General features: G+C 41.1%; 1 protein-coding gene across 6 annotated transcripts in view; it reads right to left on the reverse strand.

Annotated features, from left to right (window-relative positions):
• Positions 1-24,299, reverse strand: part of LOC130175035 (IQ motif and SEC7 domain-containing protein 1-like) — a 150,193-nt gene that overhangs the window by 101,274 nt on the left and 24,620 nt on the right. Inside the window, exon 1 of one of the 6 annotated variants that reach the window (XM_056385303.1) lies at positions 1,105-2,068. The exons of the other annotated variants lie outside the window; for them this stretch is intronic. Coding sequence (XP_056241278.1) covers positions 1,105-1,130 — 26 coding nt within the window. The 5' untranslated portion in view covers positions 1,131-2,068. Of the gene's footprint in view, positions 1-1,104; positions 2,069-24,299 lie in introns of those variants that run through there. 6 annotated transcript variants of the gene reach the window in all.

The following is a 24,299-nucleotide window of genomic DNA, read 5'->3' on the forward strand; positions in this document are numbered from 1 at the left end:
AATTGAAGTTTGGCTTCTTCTCTTTGCCAATATTAGGAATCTCAGGTGCCAGGAACTGACTAAGATGGTGATGACTGTTAGACCCAGACTCCCAGAATCCCTTCAGAGACGTCAGAGGTGATATGAACATGATTTCCTACAGTCTGTGTGATATCAGAGGGGAGATGGACTGTCTGTCTCATACAACAGTGCTTGGTCTGTATGTAAGATAATCAGAAGCAGTCGTCATATTTATGCAGCTAGTAACATGTTTCACTACGTTATTATCACACATTAAACTGGTTCAATGAAAACATGGAAGTATTGCCTTAAACCGTCCAGCGTGCATGTAAACACACTTGTACTGAATGTCGTCACCGATGTCCTTTTATAATCTCTGAGGACTCTTGCAACTGCTGTGTGTGCGTGCATGTTTTTGTTTTTGTGTGTGTATGTGTGTGTGTGTGTGTGTGTGTGTGTGCGTGCGCACTGTACACATTAGGCACCAGGGTTCTCCCTAAAACTGTAATCAGGGGAAGCACTTCAAGTGTTTTTCTTTTCTCCATCACTTTGCAAAAAATTTGAGAAAACTTCAGTTTTTGGCACCGGACACTCTGCAGGCCTGACGACTGCTTCACCTGCAGACCAGAGATCAGTCTCTAGTCCTGACTGAGTCCACTTAGCACTAAGTTAGTTACCATAACTTATTATTAGCAATTTACATTCTTTTAGCATGAAGCAGCATCCTGCTTTGTTACATGACCTTTTCATATATCCTGCTTCTTTACACCAAACTCTGTTCTCATTTCTGGCGATTTAGTGTAACCTTGTTCACACTGCAGAACAAAACCATAAACTTTCTCTGGCAAACGTTTCCTCAACACTTGTGACACTGATTCATACTCACTGTCGTTTGTATTTGGGTGCAAATAGATTGTTGAATTAAAAAAAGAACCAATTCTAAGGAGAACCCTGGTCGCTGTATGTAGGGATGATAATGACCCTACAAAAGACAGAGCAGGAGACCAACTTCATGACACCAGAGGCTGGTTAATTAAGCCACTCTCTCCGCCAGCCGACCAGGTTGTGTTTACAGAAGAGGACCTCCACATGACGTCTGGTTACCTGCCAGAGCGGCTCGCACAGTTCATGAACAGCTGGCAAACTCTTTCGGAGTTATGTCCCACCTAGACCAGTGGAGTCTTCAGTCCTTTCGTCCCAAAGAGTTTGGTGTGATGTGGAGAAGACATGCGGCTCACACCAGAGCCCTGCGTAGACAGAGCTGGGACATCGCAGCTGTCGTCTGCTCCATGAGCGCTGTCTGCAGATGTTCTGATGCGATCGTGGTGATGTTGTGGACCGCCCTGGAGCACGGTGTCGCATCAAGCGTTCTCCAACCCTTGCCCAACTCTGTCTACCTCAGGCTCTGGCCACAGCATTGTAAGGAAACAGCGGGGTCATGGCTTCATGCTCGGACAGGGAGAATAAACTGATAAAGTCCCCGATCGGACCCAAACTAGGAGACAAGGTCTGAGTTTGTTCTCAGATGGAGGTCAAAGACCATCCAGTGTGTTTGCATTACGCACAAAAAATGCAGACTTGTCACTGACGTGCAGCCGAGTCACTGCATCCTGCCGAGTGAATGTCTCCAGGTGGGTCTGACTGTGGTGGTGATGATCAGTCCTGTTGCTTTAAAGCTGCAACGCAACTTTCACTGTCCAACCCGGGGGGTCATTTTCTACTCTTTAAGAAACAATGTTGCCAGGTTTAAAAGAAAAGAGAAAAAAAGTCGGATCAGCGGTAGAGTTGCAAAGCCAGCTTTAGGCGTCTGTGGGCCTTAGATTCTCTCAACAAACAAGCCTTCAATCTGAAAACTTGTTCATGAAGAAAACCCCGGATTTCCTCTTTTCGTTTTGTTTGTTTTTTATGCGACAGGTGTCATCGATCGATTTCTTTCTGTTTTGTGATCAGATTGAAAAAAGAAAAAGAAAAAAAGACAGAGACATGAAGGAGGGAGGAGAGAGGGTTGTGTGTAATCACCCCTTGATTTACCAGGGAGAGTCGGGCATGGGGGGGAGTGTGTCTTGCGGTCGCCCCTGGTTACCTAGAAGAGGGGCTACTGCACTCGGAGGCGGGGCAACAGAACTGATGGGCGATGTCATCATCTTCCTCCTCTCTGAGAGACAGACAGACAAACAGAGACAAACAGAGAGGGAGAGTGGAAGAGGAAATGGAAAGAAGAAGAAGAAGAAGAAGAAGAAGGCAGACAGAAAAAGTGAGACAGAAAGGAGGAGCAAGTCTGGTAATGGGTTATGTTTAAAGTTGCTGTACTGAAGTCGGCCACCAGATGTCAGTATTCCCACATATCTGACTGCAGGAGTGACCTTCCCCTGACGGAGGTGAAGCAGCGTTCTCTCGCCGCCTCGGGACACAATTAATCTCTAAAATTATAAACTTTACACAGAGTCAAAGGCGACCACACTCACAACTGAGTGTTTTCCTCAAGGGGAGAGGACAGGGAGGGGAGGGGGGAGGAATGGAGGGATGAATGAATGATGTGAGTGACGGGGTGAGGTGACAGGCGAGCCAAGCCTTTGGTAATGTTGAGGTAGCAGCCCGTGCCAGTACACATTAATGCAAATGTAATGCTGGTAAAGAGTGCAGATTAGTGTGATAATCACTGTGGCTGTGCTTATAAAACGGGGCAGTGATCCATCACTTTGATCCCACTCAGCAGTTTCATGTTTCCTTGTTTCAGTTAAATCATCTAACGGCTCAAAAACAGGGCAACGGACTATAATTAATCGTCTGAGGAGATCTGAGCTCTGTGCGTGTCACAACATTCATTTATGTCGCCTAAATCATCAACATGTCTTCTTAAAAGCTTCCTGCAAACTGTTTGCTGCAGGTGACACTTTAAACAATCAGTGTGATGTATTTTTAGAGCAGGTTTCAGGACAGAGTTCAACAGTTTCAGAGAAACATTTGAGGTTTTCAGAAAAATCTAACAATGTGGTTGAACGGTGGTTAAATCAACCCTGAGAGCTGCAAGAGATCATGATCTAACTTTATCAATTCAAAATGTATCAACAGGTTGTAAACACATTGGGGTAAAACATGTGTTGTACATGCAGTTTAAAGCACAGTGTAAATAATTTATAAAAAATCCAAATCAACTCTGACACTTGCAAAATATCTTGATTTAATTATTTTGTGTATTTGTATAATATATATAGAATAATGAAATGTGAATAACTTGTAGACCATGCACTTTTTTATTTTCTACACCTTTCTTTCTGTGGAAATAGTGCTCCATCTTTACATTTAATTAATTTGTTAATATATTTATATGAACAAAAAACAAAAAAAAAAACAAAAACGGAAAATAAAAAGTTTTAACCTCTTCTCTGTTAACAGACTGAGCAGTTCTCAGTGACATGCTGTGGAGCTTAACAATGATTTTTATTTCATTTTTTTATTTTACCAGGCAAGACATTAAGAACAAATGATGCTGTTAGTATCGACTATAAATCAATTTTTTTTTTTAGACATTAACAACTATTCTATAGATCTTTGAATTTTAATTGTTTTAAGTTTTAGTGGTTTCAGTGTTTACATTAGTGACCTGAGCTGGTTCGGTCCAAATTAAATCTTGCCTCTGCAGACTCCTGTGAGGTCTGAGGACTCCCCAGCACATCACCACTTTCTATGCATCTGCTCAGTGAAGAAGAGCTGAAGTCCACAAAATAAAAATAGATGAGACTTATTTTTTTTCTATTTTTATTCCAAACAGTCATTTTCCCGTTTTGATGCGTTTAGTCTGTGTTTTTCTATTTCAAGACTGAAAGGATGATACACACACCTTCCTGGATTTAATCATCCTCAGGTCTTTGTGGATCTTGTCTGAGTGTCCTTGGATCCTTTAGGTTCAGATCTATTTATTTTGAAAATGAATTTATGCAGCTCAGGTTCAGGTTTTCCACAGGTCAGTGATGTACTGGCTCCAAAGCTCTGGACCTATGACGACCTCTAGTTTACACAATTTATTCCTGTTGTTGTAACAGAGAAGTTTATTCTTGTCACTGTGTTTCTGCATTTTGTTGAAATTCACTTCCTTTTACTTTATATGATCAAACAGCACTTTTGAAAAGAGTTTGAGTGATGCATGTAACACACTGTTGTTGTGTTCATGCACAATCTGAAGTGATGCTGCGGAAGACAACAGAGGACTCAGACTTAAAGAGGTCAACGACCTCACCCTGTCATCAGCAGCATGTTAGTCATCAGGTGAATCCCTCAGTGTTACACCCTCTGAAACTTTCCCTCCTCTGCTGGTGACGCATCCTCTTTCATCCCTCACACTCACACGCTTGCACGCACACACACATGCGCACACACACACACGCACACACACACACGCACTCCTATTCACAGACTTTCCTCACTCTGCATCTTAAATGTAGGTGTCACAGTGTTGTGTTGCTCTCTTAACAAACACACACAAACCTGACTGTGGTCAAACAACAGGTTTTGTATTTGTACCTGAGAATCACCTAGAAACCTCACATGGTTCCTGAGTTCACCTTCCACACAGTTTCAAACAATCTGCAGATGTATATGACTGAAATATTGTGTTTCTCTGCTGTGTATAGGGACGGTACACATCTAAAATGAGATTTCATTAATGCTTTCTTGGTTTAAAAAAAAAAATCTGCTCAGCCTGTCTGCATGGCTCTAATGTTATTAACAGGAAGCAGCTGCACTTGTGTGTAAAGTGTCAGATACATGGTATTCCTGGAATTTAAGCCTGTGTTGTGAAGAAAGATGTTTCATCATATCACCAGTGTTTCCTTACTTGAAATAACCATTTTACAGACATTTAAGTGTTTCCCACAGGTAGAGAATTTACTTGTGGTGGGGGGTGGTGCAGTACAAGACCGAATTGCATGCAATTTAGAGGGGGTGTGTAACCATGGTTATTTTCTGTATCATGCTATGAAGACCAATTTTTAAATGGAGAACAGCACTGCTAAGTATAATATATATAATACGTCTGCTTCACAATAAAAACCTCCCACTGGTTTGCAGGTACTAACCTTTTAATTTGAGGTAGCATAAGCAGGAAATGTTCTGTTAGCATTAGCAGCAGGACAGGATGGAGGTCAGGAGTCCAGGTCCTCCTACCAACACCCAGAGCAAAGTCTGACCAGACAAATTCAGTTTTCTTTAAAACTTCCCCCCATGAACGTCTTAATACTTTTTCAAAGCCTTCTCCACTTTGTTAGACACTTCAGTGGTAAGGAAATGAGAAACACTGTAAACAGCCTGTAAAATAAACAGGTTGTAAATTTCCTAGAAGACGTGACCTCAGTGTCTTCAATGGTAGCTACAGCCCTGGTTAGCAGTGGATCTGATACAGCTGTAAACACAGCTGTAAAGACACCATGAAGCCTTCATGAACCACTATGGACCTAAAGCTGGTTCCTGGATAAATCCCATTGGACAGAAAGAGCAGGGTTATAATGTGTGTGTCTACAAACATGCTGACCTGTTATTATCTGTCCTCAGTCTGCAGCTGTTCAGGTAGTTCAGTCTCAGTAATGTTAGAATGAACAACACATTAAACACTAATTAAAGCACTGACCAATCAGCCGCTGTTAGTAACTAGTTAGTAACTGGTTAGTGTAGCTGCCTACCACAGTGAGCTGACATGATTTCAGTTGATGTTTACCAGCTGGTGAGCAGGTTGTTGTTCAGTTTAATATCCAGCACTGAAACGGTGTAAAAATACGTTTTAAAAACACTCAATCAAAGATCGAACTGCTCACACGGAGGCGCAACACTGTTTTACCAGTTTGCACGGCAGCTAGCAGCTCACTGTTTCTCCGTCTGTATGTGCGCTCTGTAAGTACATGTGATGACATTGCTTGTTGTGTGTCCTCAGTCGAAACAGAAAGGCAAACTCGACTGGCAGCAGAAAAAGGGTAATTGAGTTTTATTAGCGGGTTTACATTTAGAAAAATTAATTTTGGTGGAAAAAGGCTGAAAAACCTCCGGAGGAGCACTACTTCTAAGAGAAACAAATTCCCACTTGTAAAATCTGGCAGCTAATGCTTATTTTGAAAATGCATTTGTGTTGAGATCACTCATGAAAACACATCAAGGTGTGACGGCAAACAAGACCCAAGACCCCAATGCCCACTCACCAAAGCCCAGGTTGACTGCACGGCAAGTGCGTTTTGGTATTTGTTAAGGATCTTCAACACTAAAGTGCATTTTTATCTAGTCATACTTCATGGAACTGCTTTAAGCTTATATATGCTTATATATAGGTTTAAGATCATATTTCATTGTTTACATTGTGCTCACACAGTTCACATTGTTAAATAAAGTTGTAGCTATTCAAATGCCTCAAACTTTAACTATGTTTAACTATGTTTTGTATATATTTCCTATATTTAAATCTAATATTTTATCTAATGAGGCCAACTCAGTCTTATGTTAACCAACATAAATTAATTTTTTTAAATTTTTACTTATGTGTATTCATTTTGTTCAAGTTTATAGTGTTGGTTTTACTGATTTGCTTTTATATGCATTGTCTGTTATTATTGTTGTTTCTTTGTGGAAAAACATTGTGTTTTATTATTGTTGTCATTATACTTTCTGATGTAACCGTCTGCAGTAAAAAACATGTTTGAACTGAACAGTGAGATTAAAATCTAAAGTAGAAATCATAAAATATTTGATGAATAAATTAAGAATAATCATAAAGCTGCTGTTGAGTCATCAGCTCTCACGCTGGTCTGTTTATTGTGCTTGGCTTCTTCCATGTGGTTTGTTTTACAGCAGCATGGAGGATGCGAGGGAGGGGGAGAGAGGGGGATGAAGGTGGGTGAGGAGAAAAAGGGGTGAGGTCTGATGTGATGGTGTTTTGGGGGAAAAGGTGGATGAGAGAGGAGGAGCGACTAGGGAGGCTGCTTCACCTCTAGTTCTGTTTCATGTGTGTGTGTGTGAAAATCAGGAGTAAGGGGACGAGGGGGTCATTACAAAATACTATACACTCTTACAGCTCTGTGGGGGAGAGGGGGGGCAGGTGAGGCTCCATGTGACGGCCAAATGCATGAAGAGCGAATTTGGTGGACTTGGACCAATTTTACTTCTTCTCAAGATCGCTTACTAGCTTTTTCCAGAGAACATAGTCCTGGACTCTCTTATATTATCTACTTCATCCTACTGGTGATACTGTGGGGCTGATGTGGGCCAGCAGAATCCACTTAAAACTTCACCATCACTGATAGACTCCAGCCTGTATTTATTTACACAATAATAACACAGAAATGACCATAATACCAGAATATTTTACTTGTCTATGGTAATCTACAGTAGCAATAAATCAGGTTTTATTGCATTGAATGTAAAGTATTTTTTCCTCTCATACATAAACTTAGAGTTAAGATTATTTCTATTAGCTCTCAATCTACTAATTATTCTCTTAATTAACTGATTAATTGTCTGGTTTACAAAATGACAAAAAAATACTAATAAATGTCTTTAAATATCTTGTTTTCTCTTTTAACACAAGACAAACAAAGGCAGCAAATATTCACAATTATAGACTATAATTATAATAACTATTATTATAACCATCTATAGTTAAACTAACCTATCAAACTTAATAAACTTCAAATATACAGAAATTTTCAAAAATACAGTGACATAGTATTTTACAAAAGTTCTCAGGATGAGAATAAAGTGCTTTTGCGTTGACATTAAATTTTAGCTTCTACATGGTGTTTTTAATTTCTGACGCCGTCAGAAAACAGCCTCAAACTAGTGGAAGGTTAGAAACTCTAAAACATGAGCTAAGTTTGTAAATAAGACATGATGCGCGGCAGATTCGCTCTTAGTGCGTTTGGTGTCACTGCGCTCCCTGCTGCTGGATGTGGTCTGGGGGGGGGGTGGGCTCCCAGGGGCTATGTGGTGGGTGGAGGCAGAGTGGGGGGGTGGGGGGGACACTGGGTGAGGCTGGGTGTTGAGGAGGGGGGACTCTGGCCCTTACCTTGCCTGCTCGTGGTGCTTGGCGGGGGGCAGGGCGCAGGGAGGCTTGGGCAGGCGGAGGCGCGCGGGACAGCAGTACTGATGGTAGGTGGCGTGGCTGTTAGGAGGTAGGCTGGAGGAGTAGAGAGAGGAGGAGGAGGAGGAGGTGGAGGAAGGAGTGGTGATGCTAGTAGGGTTGTTGGAAGAACGACAAGAGGTGGTGGTAGTAGAACAGGTGGAGGAGGAGGAATAAGACCTGACAGAAAGAGATAGAAAGAGAGATAGAAAGATAGAGAGTTGGGGAGAGGGAGAAAAAAGAGAGAAAAATAAAGTCAAGAGAGAAACAGAGAAAGATAGACAACAACAACAACAACAACAACACCAACAACAACAGACAGGCACACATAAACAAACACCATTAGCACAGTTAGCATTACAGCACACTTTCAGCAATAGCTTAGCACACAGTATTAATAGCAGCATTAGCAAACAAGTAAGGCTAGTAGTGTTAAAGCAAAAAGCACACTTAAATCTATCAGCATTAGCTTAGCACACAGTAAATAACAGCAGCATAGCATTAGCACACACTTAACAGTCTTAACACTTAGCTTATCGTTAGCATATTTTACCATGTTAGCATTACCTTAGCACACAATATCAATAGCAGCATAGAGCAGTTAGTATAAGATTTAACTACTACTCCTACCAGCATACAACATTAACATACAATCACAAGTGTTAGCTTAGCATTTAGAACACACAATATATCAGCTTATGGTTAGCACACAGTCAGTCTCGGCCGTTAGCACTAGCGGTTAGCATCACAGTGGTACATATATAGTGTACAGTGAGTCAGGAGAGGGAGGATGATGCACAGATAAAGATAGTTCACTGTATTTTCAGAGGAACAGAGGAAGGCCAACCGCTAGCTGTGCTCACTGATTAGCTGTTTGATGTGTAGAAAGGACACCAAGAGCCACATTAAAGGTGACTGTTTAGACTTTTTTTACTGGTCTCATCTGGAGCAGGTCCAGGTTTGGTGCATGGTACAAGGACGGAGCTATCGTCGATGTCCGTTATGGGCCCCAGAGCGATGACCTTGCAAAAGGGACGGTTTCTCTAACCGCTCGCTGAACCCGACCAGCAGGCAAATGACTGACCAACCGACCTGTCAGAGAGGAGCTGGGTGCACCGGTGGGTCACATTTCTCCCTGAAAGACCTTCACTGCAATAAAGCTGAAGGTTGTAGATAAGATTTTGGACCATATTTATACTCACGGACACCATGAATAGTGACAGGCCAAAGGTTAAAATGATCAGGATGATTTTTTTTATTTATTTATTTATTTTTTTACAATTTGTCACAACTAATTAGAACTATTTTTGATCAATTTAAAAAAAAATAAAGCGAAAAAGGATTCAATATTTCCAAATTCTAAAAAAATAAATACATGCAGAGAACTGCATCATCAAAACACACATTGTGTCATATTTTCTTTCATATTATCACACCTTCAAACTACAGCACCTCTTGTACATCAAAATTTTGGAATATTAAATCTGTAACAATTTGACTAAATTCAAAATTTACAGTATATAAGTCAAGTCAATTTTTATTTATATGGTGCTAAATCATGACAGTTACCTCAAGGTTCTTTTCAAACAGAGCAGGTCAAGACCATACTCTTCATAACATTGATAATTGCAACATGCCATGCCTTGTAATCTATTGATGTTCTGTTAACATATCAGTAGAAACAGGCTATTGTACAAACGGATAAAAATGACAAAAAAGTACCTGAAAAGTGAGAAAACACAATGATAAATGTGAAGTCACTGCTGTTCGTCACTTAAAGGGGCAGTGAAGGCACCAAATTCTGTGCTCAGTCCACAGAGAAATGCACACAGCCTGTATTCAGAAACTGAGCCTTCAAATGAGCCGTCAGGAAGATGATTTTTGGTTCTTAAAACCTCAAATATATCTTCTTATGGATCAACACTTCAAATAAAACACAGGAAAAGTGTAAAATATGGACCTTTAAATGATTAATCAAATTATCAAAAAAGTTTATTAATGGATTTGTTAACTCCTCCTGTGGACACACAATTCAAGGCTGCTCGGTAATGAATGGTAACATAGCAAAACACAGTTATAATAATATAAAATATGTCTTCGCAGGAGAAGTTAGAACAAATTTTGTACCTTAATAAACATTTAAAAATGTACCTTTATCTGGTGACAGCTACGCCATTTATTACATGTTTATATACGGATGACACATCATCAGTGGGGGGACTTTAAAGAAAGTGGTGTTATCTTTTTTGTTAGTGTTTAGCAGCAGCTGCCATGTTGAGGTGTCCCACAATATTCACTCACAAGTCACCAACATGTGACTCTTTTCCATCTCACATGATGTGGACATGACCCCAATAGCCGAGACCTTTCGAAGTCATCTGCACAAAGAAAATCAAGATTTGTACCAAACATCAACAGCTTTGAACCCTGGACTCAGTCCCTTTGTTAAATATTACAAATGAAACCAGCCTTGAGCTCTCTGTAGCCTTGGATTTAGGCTCTTGCAGGGTTTAACAGCTGAAAACTGAAACTCTGCCTCTTGTGTTCACACAGCTTTAACAGCTGACATCTGTAACATCTGTCTCCCAACAAAATGTGAACGATGCGACTCCTGTAATCTTTCTACAAAGACCCCAGTGCAGCAGACTGCAGAGCAGCCGGAGGAGCTGCGTCCACGCTTCACTGGGCTCAGACCTCATTCCTCACATTTCATCCCACTGGTTGTGATGTGACAGTTTGCTGGTCCGCTGCACGGCTGCACACTTGCTGTCACTCTGTGTAGCTGCAGGCGTGATGTACGCCACGCTGCATGAACGCACACTGTGACACAGTTCTGGCTGTACAGCGCACAGACACGCACGCACGCACGAACACACACGCACACACACACGCACAGACACACGCACAGACACACACACAGACACACACACAGACACACACACAGACACACACACAGACACACACACACACACACACACACACACACACACACACACACACACACACACACACACACACACACACACACACGAGAATGTAACGTCCTGTTGACCCTGTGAGTTGGTACGAGCTTAAGTAAAGTCAGTGAGTCTCTGCACTGTACTCCTCCGCATCTACACTACATGGTGAATAAAATGTGTGTTGTTACACCTTCAGTGATGATGGATACGGTCCTTTATGTGGGTCTCTGGGCTGAAGGTGGGGTCTATGCTTCGGTGTTCAGGGGCCCAAAGGGGCTGCAGGGTAAATCTGAGGAGTCACAAGATGATTTATAAGACAGGAAATTAGAAGATAAAACTTTCTTTGTTTGTTTTTGTGGGGCTAAAACAATCTGAGAAGACAACTTGGTCAAACTGCTCACAGCTCAGAGAAATACATCCATCCATCCTCCTGGGCTGGAGCCAATCCCAGCTGACATGTGGCGAGGACGGGGTACATCCTGGACAGGTTGCCAGACAAACAACCTGCGGGAATTTAGAATCACCAATTAACCTAACGTGCAAGTCTTTGGACTGTGGGAGGAAGCCGGAGTACCCAGAGGGAACCCACGCAGGCACAGGGAGAACATGCAGACTCCACAAAGAAAGCCAGCTCAGAGACAATTATACAACCTGCAGGTAGCTGCGTTTAATGTCCTTTGTTGAAGTATAAACTTCTCCAAAAGAAACAGGATTTGCACATAGTTATGAATTAAATAGGTGAAATTATTATACCTGTTAGGGACCAAGCGCTTTTCCCTCCTCTATAACTATTGAATGAAATCATGTGCAATTCAACAGAAAGAAGCTGAAGAGGTATAGAAGTATTTCAGGTGCCCAGGTGGTTCTGGAAGTTACAATCCCATTCATTTTTCCCCAAAGACAATGTCACGTGACTCATGTCATGATTGACCTGCTCTGAGGCTTTGACCGGCACAAAGGTACACGCTTGTGTGCACAGAAATTTTGGAGTAGAGGTTAACTACAACTCCCAAGGTGCATTTCATAAAGAAACATCCAATCACTGAGGAAGAGGAGAAGATACATTTTTGGGTCAGTTTGAGCAGCTCTTGCAACAATGCACAAGTACTGTTAACTACATACTATGATATCTCATGGGTAAGTCTGTGCATATAAAGAATTTGGAGTACAAGTCAACTACAACTCCCAAAGTGCATTTCAGCACAAAACATCCAATCACTGAGCTAAAATTCTGTCATGTAAGTCGATAACGGTGCGCAGGAGTTGTAGAAGAACAATAGCTTGGGTTTCTAGTATTAAGAAGCGTCTTCCAGAAAGAAAACATGATTTCTCATAAACAAAGTTGAAATAATTACAACTTTTGGCCCTAACATAAAACTATAAGATCGTTTCTTTGAAGCTGCAGCAGTTTACCAACCTTCCCTGTGAGTAATCGCTGTATCATCAGCCTTTCACTGCCTATTACATGAGGACGCACGGATGAACTTCCTGTGCCACTTTCTGGTCCGACTGGACCTTTGATCTAAAGATGAGACACATCTGTTCTAAAAAGATGTGTCAAAACATGTTTTATGACATAAAACTGAGGACCAGATCCCAAATTAGATCAGGAACCTCTGCACTACAGTAACATCTCTCTCTCTGTCTTTCTCCACCTTTAAACCCACTTTGCTTTTTTCTCTCCTCCCTCTCTCATCCCACTCTCTCCCTCTGCTCCTTCCTCTATCTCCTCCCCCTCACTTTCTCTCCATCCAGGAAGCATACCAGTTGTATTAGTATGGAGCGAGCGAGCTGCTACCACTGCAGAGCAGGCTGGAGCCATTCATTACCATACAGCTACCATACTGCAGAGGGCGAGAGATACTGATACATTAAGGGGGGAGAGAGAGAGAGAGAGAGAGAAAGAGGGAGAAAGAGAGAGAGAAAGAGAGAGAGAGAGAGAGCAGCACTGCAGAATGTGACAGAGCTCTGACTGCTATCATCACTTATTTTATGATCAGTAATCCATAAATCACTGTCTAATTAAATGCTACCTCGATCTACTTAATGACGTGGTGGAGGTAATTGGTCACCTCGACATCACACCTGTCATATTACGACTGCTCCTGTTTCTTTAAGTTCATGTAAATCAACTCTTTTTCCACCCTCTTGGTGATGAGCACAGAAAAGACAAGGTTCCTCTTTACATTTGCCAGCAGAGGGCGCTCAAAGGAAATCTTCACTTCCTGTTTTAACTACAATCAGAGGAGGTGATTTTTTTTCATGTGCCTGAAAGATCATGTTTAGCCTAGCTTGTCTAAGCTAAACATGACTGCCTGTCTAGGCAGTAGCAACAAAAATAAAATGAAATAAATCAGAAAGTAAAATGTGTAGAAATCCAAATTGAGTCGTTATTGTTCACGGGTTTATTGTAGCAAACAATATTAAGGTTGTGTATCGTTTAAATTTTATCGATTCCGGTTCTGATTTATTCCAAAATAGTAAAACAAAAAACAAACAAAAAAAAGGTCAAATGTTTAGATAACAAAAATATTTTTTATTATTTTCAGCCCAAACATTCACAAAGTAAATAGTATGTACTACAATAAAAAACATATGATCCACAGATATGAGCATTAAAAAATTAAATAATAGATAAAGAGCAAACTACAGCAGTTAATTTAATTAACTGCTAGTTGTTTATTTTGGTGTTCTGGTGACAGACACATGCCTCTTTGTTTGTACGAACCAATAAGCAGAACTGAAATTCAAATTTGTTTTTTTGTGCTAAGCTAGGCTAATCACATCCTGGATCTACCTCTGTACCAGATGCATGGAGATCAAACTGACGTCCATCTTGTAATCTTACTATGTAATCAGAGTAATGTCAAACAGGGTCGTGTTTCAAAACAGTGTCCTTGTAATGTACAGCAAAATCACTTTTAGGAAATCATGAGACAGGTTTCCAGGAATCAGATAGAAAATACAGAAAAAAAATTAAAAAATAAAGCTTCGATACAGTCAAACTCAAGAGGATGAGCCAGGTTTGGACATAGTGGAAACAGTGTCTGAACCTCAAGATGCTGAGTGGGCGTTTCCCATGGCAACAGTTGACTGACAACAAAGAGACGATATTGCTGGGAGACAGTCTGTCAACTTACAGAACAAGGTATTCTACTGAACGGACATCACAGCGGACTGTTTTTGCTGATAGATAGATAGAGTCAGAGGCAGTGAGCTGCTTTAACAGCTGTTATGTAACTTACAAAATATGAATAATTATATTCAGTGTGTAAGTGTGTACAACCACAGTGCAATTTCAAAATGTCAAAGGGTTTATGTAAGCATGGAGTAGGGCACTCTGTGTGAGTACTACATTACGGGTTGATGTGGGACTCAGGTCTCTGGATTTTTAGAACTCGCACCGAGCCTTTTGACCAGATGTCAGCCTGACCTTCACCTGCTTCACTATGACATTACTTGTCACCTGTCAGACGACACGGATGCTCCACTGAAGTATACAACACTGATAAACAAGACCAGGTCAAAACCTGGTATCTGGACTTGTGTACAGTCAATGTGAGAAACTGAGGACATAGTTGAAAACTGCTGTAAACAACTACTTTCAATGGAAAGTGGCTGAAGCTGCTGGAAAACTTGCTAATGACTTTATATGCTAATTAGCATATTCATATTGCTAGGTGCTTTTTCATTATCATAAGAAGGAACAACCATGACCTACTTTAACATGTTAAAGACAAACAGTTTTAAGTTTCCATCGTGTCTGTTCTCCTCAAACGATAAAAACGAAGGGTCTCTGCAGAGGTTTAACTCTAAAACAATGCATGCTGGGAAGTCTACTAACATGCTGACTGTGTTTCTTTAAAATCATCATTTAATTAGTTGAATCATCTCTCAGCAGTTCATTCATTCAACACAACATTTATTCAAAGCCAGATGAACCCATGTTCTATTCAAACTACTACAATTTAAGTTGAATTAATTAGAAACAATAAAACTTATATATATCTATTAAGTCAACAATAAAATCAGATAACAATAAAATGTTACTTCAACTAAATTCCTGCTTGATGTTTTACAGTGTATCTGTGTATTTCTAATGTAACAGGACACAGTGGATGTGAACTTGCTTCACTCTGCTTTGTTTCTAAGTAGAGATGAAAAGGTCAGAGAGAGAGAGAGACTCTCTCTGCTCTGGTTGGTAACCTCCTGTATCAGGGTGATGTATGGATTGGAAGCTGCATTTCACACCTTGACACACACATACACACACACACACAGCCTCTCCCACTATCACACTAGGTCTTTTGGCCCCTCTCTCTCCTTGACCATTTCATCACACTCATACAGTGTCACGGTCTCTCCTCTCTCTCACACACACACACACACACACACACACACACACACACACACACACACACACACACACACACACACACACACACACACACACACACACACACACACACACACAACACACACACACACACACACACACACACACACTTTGACCTTCTCATGATTCAGACTGCCTCTCTCTCTCATCTTGCTGTCATCACTCACACAGTTCTTCACCCTCTTCCTCTTCCACACCTCCCTTTTCCTTTATGCTTCCTCTGACCAGTTTCTGACATCATCATGTGTCAATATAACATTTGACATCATGTTTGAATGACTTTGATCACATTTAATTCAGAGCATTTATCATTAAATGTGTATTTGGAGTAAACAGGACATGTAACTAGAACTGTACATGCATCTGTGGAAAGTTGTGAATCTCCAAAAAAAGTTAAAATAAAATTCTGTGGCTTTGACAAAACTAGTTTAAAACCCACGAACAGACAGAGAGAGAGAGAGAGAGAGAGAGGACTTGTCCCTTCATTACCCCTCACACCCCCCCCTTGCCTGTCCTCGGCTCAACTCTGTCAGATTACAGGCCGCTCTAATCTGATTACAATCTCATTTCAGTCTCATTAGTTCATCTAATGTCCGCCTGTCGCTGAGTCACTGCCACATGCCAGCCAGCCTGTCATAACACATAACACACATGGGATAACACACACACACATGCACAGACACTAACCCACACCCACACACAAACACACACGTCGCTGAATCTGTCCATTAATCTGTTTTCACTGATCAACGTTTGAGAAAACACCAGAGACACATTTAGGTGAAATCATTATGTTTTCATACTGAAACTAATTTCACACATCAGCTGTGCAACAGATAATCTATGGATATACAATCTATCAACTTCAATGATTATCCTTTGAGGTTCACTTCAGTTTAGTTGGTTGAACCTGAAATTAACTGAAGCAACAAAACGTTTCAAATTAAATTAATATTGTACAAATTTTGTAAATTTGTACAAAATTCAAACCTAAAAGGCACAAACGAGTAATTTATACTAATTAGACTGTGTGTGTAAAGGAGGTTATTTTAGTGCAGCAGTAGATTTCTAAAAGTTCTGGACACAGCACATCTGTTGTTGCTACAGCTGACAATAGATAAATAATAATGTTGAACATGAATCTATTATTTTATTAGTTTTGCAAACATCCAAAAATGACAAAAGGAATCCCTCATGCTGATTTATCTTTACAGGTGTCAGGCAATATGAAAAGAGTCAATGAGTATAAATATCTAGGTATTTGGTTTGATGAATCATTTACATTTAAACATATGATATATTAAAAATCTCATCACCAAACTGCAGCAAAAACTCTTCATATAGAAACGGATCCAGCTTTCCTTTGCAGTGTAGGGAAAGTGCAGTTGAAGCAGTCTTTCCATCAGTCCTAGATTATGGTGATATTATCTACAGAAATGCTGCAGCTTCCACTCTCAAACCCCAAGACTCTGTTTATCATTCTGCCCTCGGATTCATTACTGGAGATCCCTATGACACTCAGCACTGCATTCTGTATAACAAAGTTGGTTTGTCCTCTCTTGTGCAGAGGCTTGATGAACACCTGTACCTTTTCATCCATAAAGCCCTTATTGGGCAATCACCACCCTGGATCAGAGGACCAGACCAAACTCGCTCTACTAACTCTCTTATGCTTCAAGTCCCATGGGTTTACTCTGAACTTGGAAAATCTGCGTTTAGTTTTTATGCACCAAACATGTGGAATTATCTGCAGCACACTCTCAGCATCAACATGCTCACCACCCCTGGACAATTCAAGACAATGGTCTCAAACCACTTCACCTCAGTGTGCAAATGCTGTCGCCGAGTATTGTCCTCTTTTGAATTCTAACTCAGTATTTGTATGTATCTCGACATCATTTGCAAATGAGGGAAACTCTGCTTTTGGGATCACTGCCAAATCCAGTGTTTGTCATAAAACAGGACCACAGGTCGACAGCCACGGCAGCGGCCACGTGAAATGTTAATGCTCATACCAAACCCGTAAACAAAACCACTGGGTGAATAAAAGCTGCACAGAGGAGCTCAGTCACCAAGGCAAACCAGGAAAGACACCCTGACAAGCTCACAGGAAGGAAGGAGGAATTGATTAATTGATGTCAATTAATGTCAGTTATCTGAACTCACATTCATTTACATAAATTAATCAATTCATGGTCCAATCAGAAGTTGTTACTCGTCATGGCTGTGGTGACACGAGGTATGAAGCAGAGTGACCAGCAGGAAGCAGCTGTCACTGATCAACTCCTAGACTAATGGAGGTCAACCCTTCATAGCCTTTTTATTAGTATTTCATTTACCCTGTTATTGTCATTATAATTTGTTTATTATATAATTCACCACCTACTGTGTGCACAAATCCTCCATCCATCTACCAGCCTGACCATCAGCAGCCAACTCACACAGGAGGCCAGAAGGAAAATACATAAATACATCAAAACAATCAGGAAGTGAAGGAAAGAAAATCAACAGGCAATAAAATCTCCTGACGATGTTCGTTCAGGTGAAAGAGCAGAGAGCATCAAGATGGTCAGAGGAGGAAACATCAGAGAGACTCAGCCACATGTTTGAGCCTCAGTCAGACCCAGATTCAGATGAGGAGTCTGTTGTGACCAGAATCAGAGACTAGCAGACTGTTTGCATAATTAGCATCTTTTATTTGTTTATGTTGTCTGTTAGCTTGCAACTGACACAGTGTTAGTGGTTGTGCTAATGCAAACTCGCTCTCTATACTTACAAGGTTTCAGGTTTATTAACCCCCCGCCCCCCGTCCCCACTAGTTGACAGGATTGGTTACTTAGGTTTGTGATGTATGAAACCCTGGCTGTCTGAATCTGTTTGTATGAGTCATTGGTTCATTGCAGATCAAGGTGGAAATACTCAGTCATGGTGTTGATGGATTATTTCTCTTGATATGTCTTGTATTATATGAAAAACATAATGTGGACGTTAACAAAAAACACTTGATTTTCATTGAGGGGGTCTTTAATGACTCCCCTTGACCCTCCCTGTAGCATCACCCAAAACTATTATATTTTGCCAATCGAATGATTTAACTAATCATTTAGTTCTTCTGATGCCATGTTTCCACTTGTTGTTCAAGGTCTCGTATCCAGATAAAACCCAGATCAGATGTGAGACGTTTTCATTTACTCTCAGTCGCGTCTCTGGTTCCAGTCCATCTTTATTTTCTGTGCTACATGTGAATCAGGGTCAGTCCTCCTCCAGCCCAGAAGGAGGTGCTGCTGCATCTGTGGCTGTTTGGCAAAAACACCAGAAGAAGAACTAGCTGTTTAGCGATAACATTAATATAGTTTAACTAAAACCTATCCATAACCTGACACAAACATATGAGTGAATCATATTTATGAACTACAAACACAACAAAAGTTTTATTGGGATCAGATAAATTCTCCTTGTATTGGATCCTCTGTGTAGAAAAGACTGGAGCTGTTTCTCTTGTTGTGTCAATGACATAGTTTCTCTGTGGGAGGAGTAAAGATCAGGAAACTTTTCAACATCTGGCTAGAATGTCTCAAACCTCCTCCAGAGGCCAGCTTTCAGTCCGTCTTTAATGAGTCTTGGATGCATTGTCACATTTAAATGTAGACTCTCCTACTCTGTCTGGCTATCTGTGAAACTGAATCACAGAAAGCCAGACAGCCTCTGTTTGTCCTGAAACTTTATCCTCAGTCTGCAGATTGAGCAACAGAGAGTGAGCCACGGAGACAAACAGACAGAGACACAGGGAGAGACATAGAGACACAGAGAGAGACACAGAGACAAACAGACAGAGACACAGAAGAGACACAGAGACAAACAGACAGAGACACAGAGACAAACAGACAGGGACAAACAGACAGAGACACAGACAGAGACACAGAGACACACAGACAGAGACACAGAGACAAACAGACAGAGACACAGAGACAAACAGACAGAGACACAGAGACAAACAGACAGAGACACAGAGACAAACAGACAGAGACACAGACGCTGATGAGAACAGAGGACCAGGAATTACCTAAGTGAGAGATGCTGCATTTCACTTTTAGCAGCTCCAGAAAGGAGGCCATGCCAACAGTGTTGTTAAGGGCAACCGTTGCAAATGAAGAAACATGTTGTCACGGTAACAAGTACTGCATGTGTGTAAGTGTGTGTAAGTGTGTTTTAAATAGATCTTCCACTGCTGCTGCTCACAGGTGATTTACTGTTTCCAATAGGTTACATCTGGAGAGTGTTCACACACACACACACACACACACACACACACACACGGAGTAAAGTAAAAGCATACACATGCAGACACATACACTGTAGAAAATCTCCATCAATTGATTATAGAAGTGATTGATATACAGAACACTAGATTTATTACAGCATGAAAATACGCTTGCACAAGACAATGTTGGATGACGATGAAACTACAGTCAGTCTGCATATGATGTCGAGAAAGTTAGTCAAAAATCTGTTTCCATTATTAATGTCTGTTGACTTTATATGTTTATTTTATATTAGCCATATCAGAGAACATTTACATGTGGACAATAATGCTCCTATGGAAAAACACAAACTGGGTCCTTATGATACCTAAACTGAACTCTTCACATTAAAGGTCCATATAGTATAAATGTAGATGTCCATGTCTGTTTTCATTATAAAGCAGGTCTATGTTCTATATTAATACTGTAAAAGTATCAGTATCAAAAGTGCTCAGTCCACAGAGAAATGCACACAACCCGTATTCAGAAACTGAGCCTTTAAACAAGCCGTCAGGACTTCTGTAACTTTGTGATGTGACAACAAAGCAGTCACTGCTCTCATTCATGTCCCAAGCCCCGCCCACCTGGACCCACCACCCAACCCTTCTCTGACAAATGAAGTTATTATCTGTTAAAGTTACAGACTTTTCAGTATGAAATTCTCTCTTTACAGAGATAGAATCAGGATGTGGTTAGCTTAGCTTAGCACAAAGACTACTCACTAAATTACACATTTTACCTGGTAATTAAATCAGCTTTCAAACAGATATATATAAAAAAAATAACTGTTCCTTTAATAAACTATTTTCATGTTCACTTAAATCTGCACTACACCGCTGTTTAGAAGAGGTCTGGGTGTCTAATAGAGAGTTCTACTGCCTCCAAAACTTCCATCTATTACATGTTCTTTCTCTCTCAGTCTCTCTTTGCCGATGTGAGTTTCTACAGTAACCTCACTCCTGGCTTTTGACTATACACACACACACAGACAGACACACACAGACACATAGAGTTGGACCCCAGGGTGTTGTCCTGCGGCTCGGCTCTGAGAGGTAATTCATCACCTCTCTATTCATATCAGCTAACCTAGTTTCCCCTGCAGCACACACACACTGCAGAGAGTGCATGCACACACAGCCCCACGACAGCAAACAGAGGACCGACTACTAACACATGCGCACACACGCACACACACACACACACACACACACAGGTGCAGGGCAGGCTGCTGATATTTAACTACAGTGCAGCTCCATTCAACAAGCCTGCGGCACTCAGCACTGCTGCAGCACGCACGCACGCACGCACAAATAGGACTGAGCTGCTGCTGTCACACATTCTGAACAGCGGCAGATACTGTATCTCACTTTCACCCACTCTGCCCTTCCCCACAGTTTCTTCTTTATTTTTAAGGGTCACTTCACCCAAATCAAATAAAACTGTTCTTCCTAGTTTCCCCAGTGTTCAAATCTATATCCGAGCTTATTTAAGTACAGACCCTGATCTTAGTCCATCTCATTTATCATGTAAGGACGTGTTTTCTTTTGTGACTGAACTTGCTGCATATCCATGTGTAATATCTGACACACGGGAGAAGACAAAGGGGTTAAAGCTCATCGACCAGGAGTCAGCGGACAGCTGGAAAACAATCAAGGAAGAGTTCACATCTAAGCTTTATACTGAGTTTCAGCTCAGTGTTTATCCGTCCGGACTGGTTCACTCTCATCACTCTCATTGCAGCAGCTGTTTTTAGAGAAACATCTGTAAAAAGCCACTGTCCTCTATCTGCTCAGCAGCAAACAGCAGACAAACACCGTCAGAGAGCAGCTGGTGAACATAGTGGAGCATTTAGCAGCTAAAGAGCCAGATATTTCCCTCAGGAGCTGGTGGAAACCAAACACAGAGCTAAAAGAGAGGGAACACTGATCTGAGATCCATCATGTGACACTAACTGTAAATCAGCAGCTGTTTGCTGATAAGTTCAACATATCAACTTAAATAATACATGTGATGAACATGACAGTGTTAATTATTAGTGTAATTAACACTGTAGCCACTAGGGGGCGCTGTCTGAGAAGCTGCAGGTCTAGTTATTAAGGTCTAGTTATATAAAAAGTACATATACTGCAGTTTCTGCTCTCAGATACAGGTGTGAAATATACTTTACTTTGTTGCTGCAGTGACCCAGTTTTACCTGCAGAAATTATTCACGTTTCACTCTAATCTGATCTAATCTAATCTGATATGATTTCATCTAATCTAATTTAAATTAATCTAATGGGATATGATTAGATAAACAGCAGAGGTTTCTTGTCTGCAGTATAGTGCTGAATGAGTTTGTCTCAGTATGTTCTATGTTACCTGTCATGTAATGTGTCTGCACCGATTAACCAGGTGTGTGTGCACCTGCTGTCCCTGACAAATTAAACCGTGTCAGCTCCTGATCCTTATCCTGTCAGGTGGGTGTCTGGTCTTTAAAGCTATTTTACAGGCTTAATTCATTGTTAATGAGTCCAGAAATCATCAGGATGAAATGCTCTGATATCTCGTACAACCGGACAGGTACAGTGCATGGACAGATGTTCCACTTGGCATCCATTTTCTCAGCACAATAGCTTTGTTGTGAACATCGTAGTTCTAGAAAACTCTCGTAAATCACAGACTAATGGGCTGTTATTGGTGAATGTGACTGGCTGTAATAAATGATCAATAGACTGTTACACAGACTTGACACACTTCAGCCGTGTTCATGCTCACTATATATATTACATCATCCAGGATTCACAAACTGTGGTTACAAACAGGAAACTCTCTTTCTAATGTCCACACATCTCAGATAAAATATTTTAAATTGAAGCTTCTGAAAAGAGTTTCATGATGTTATAAACTCATGTAAACATCTGGTCCAGATGTTTTACAGCAGGATCTAGAAAATCAGCATCAGGGGTTTGTGTCTTTCCTGAACTCTTATTTTGAAACTGATAATTACAGAGAGAGAGAAATCCATCAAAGATGTGGCAGACAGAGCAGAAAATAGACCAGAATGCATTGCAGGCGATTGACAGGGTAGAGTGTGATTCTCACTATGTTCTCAAAACACCACTGCTCTCCGTCTCTGCCCACACAACTGATCCAAAGCTGAACGCAACAAGTTCAGACCCACCTCACTCACTGGGGGACTTCAACAGGCATCAGGGGAAATGTAGGAAGTCACCAACTGGGCTAGAAGCAGCAGGTTGAGTTCAGTAAAGAACAAACACACTTAATCACTCAGGAACTCCTGGAGTGTGTTGCATATTTTTGATGGTGAAAAGATTTCTCTCCCTCCACAATGAAGAACCGACAGCTTCTTTCCCAGCATTCAGTGCGACTGTCCTCTTGGGTTTTGCAGCAGCGTGGATGGATTACTGGCGATGTCATCAGACCAAGTCACACAGCCGCAGCAGACATTTTCTACCAACGACACAGGAGATACTGCACTGCCAGCCTCAAAACACACACACACACACACACACACACACACACACACACACACACACACACACACACACACACACACACACACACACACACACACACACACACACACACACACACACACACACACACACACACACACACACACACACACACACACAGCCCCATTTCCAGTTGTGAAACAATATCTGGTTTGAGGAGGCGCTGATTGTTGTGTTCTCCAAACAAATCTGACAGCATAAGTCATTTGGTCAAATGTGAACATGTTACCTACAGACGTATGACTCATGATCATAGACTGTAAATAAAGATGGACGTAGCCTCCGTTATGTCACCCACAGGTTTCTGAAGAGCTGCTCTGCAGTCGCCATCTTGGCAGTAGCTGAATCCGCCCCTAACTTCCAGCTAATCCAAAAATGGGCAAAGAGGAGGGGCATGTGTGGAGCTGAGACTTCGGTGCATGTTGGTTTGTGACAAACAAATGCTCACCAACCTGTCACTCAAAGAGACCACACCCTAAATTATGTACAACTTAAAGTATTAATAAAATGTAATCAAGCGAGTTATATAAAGATTTACCTCCTGTACAACTGTCACAAAGGAGGAAATTAGCTGTCGAGACCAAAACCAGGCTGTAAACTTGGGTTGAACAACATAGGTGCACGAACACGGTTGAGCTGCAACTCGTTTCAAAGGTCATTTAACGGCTGTTCCTACGGTGGCAAGTTTACATTAATTATTTACTCGTGTCGAGCAAATGAAACCGCATTAGAAACATCCGAGGAGAAGCTACAGTGCAGGCAGAGGACAGGTGAAGGCTAGGCTATGAAAACGTAGCTAAGCTAGCTTTCATTTCCAGCTGCTCTGTGGAAGCAGCACAAGCTGTCCAAGTGTAACAGACTGACTTTGTTATGTTTCTGTGTAAATGCATCACAGATAAAGAAACTGTCAGAAGAGTGAATGACGAATGAAATGATGTTTTCTGTCTGTTTCGTCTTTACTAATTAACTTTTTAATTTACAGAGCAGCTCAGAAGCTACCGACAGCTACAGGACACTTTTAAGGTGGAA

Source organism: Seriola aureovittata, chromosome 9 (assembly GCF_021018895.1).
Source record: "Seriola aureovittata isolate HTS-2021-v1 ecotype China chromosome 9, ASM2101889v1, whole genome shotgun sequence".
NCBI lineage: Eukaryota > Metazoa > Chordata > Actinopteri > Carangiformes > Carangidae > Seriola > Seriola aureovittata.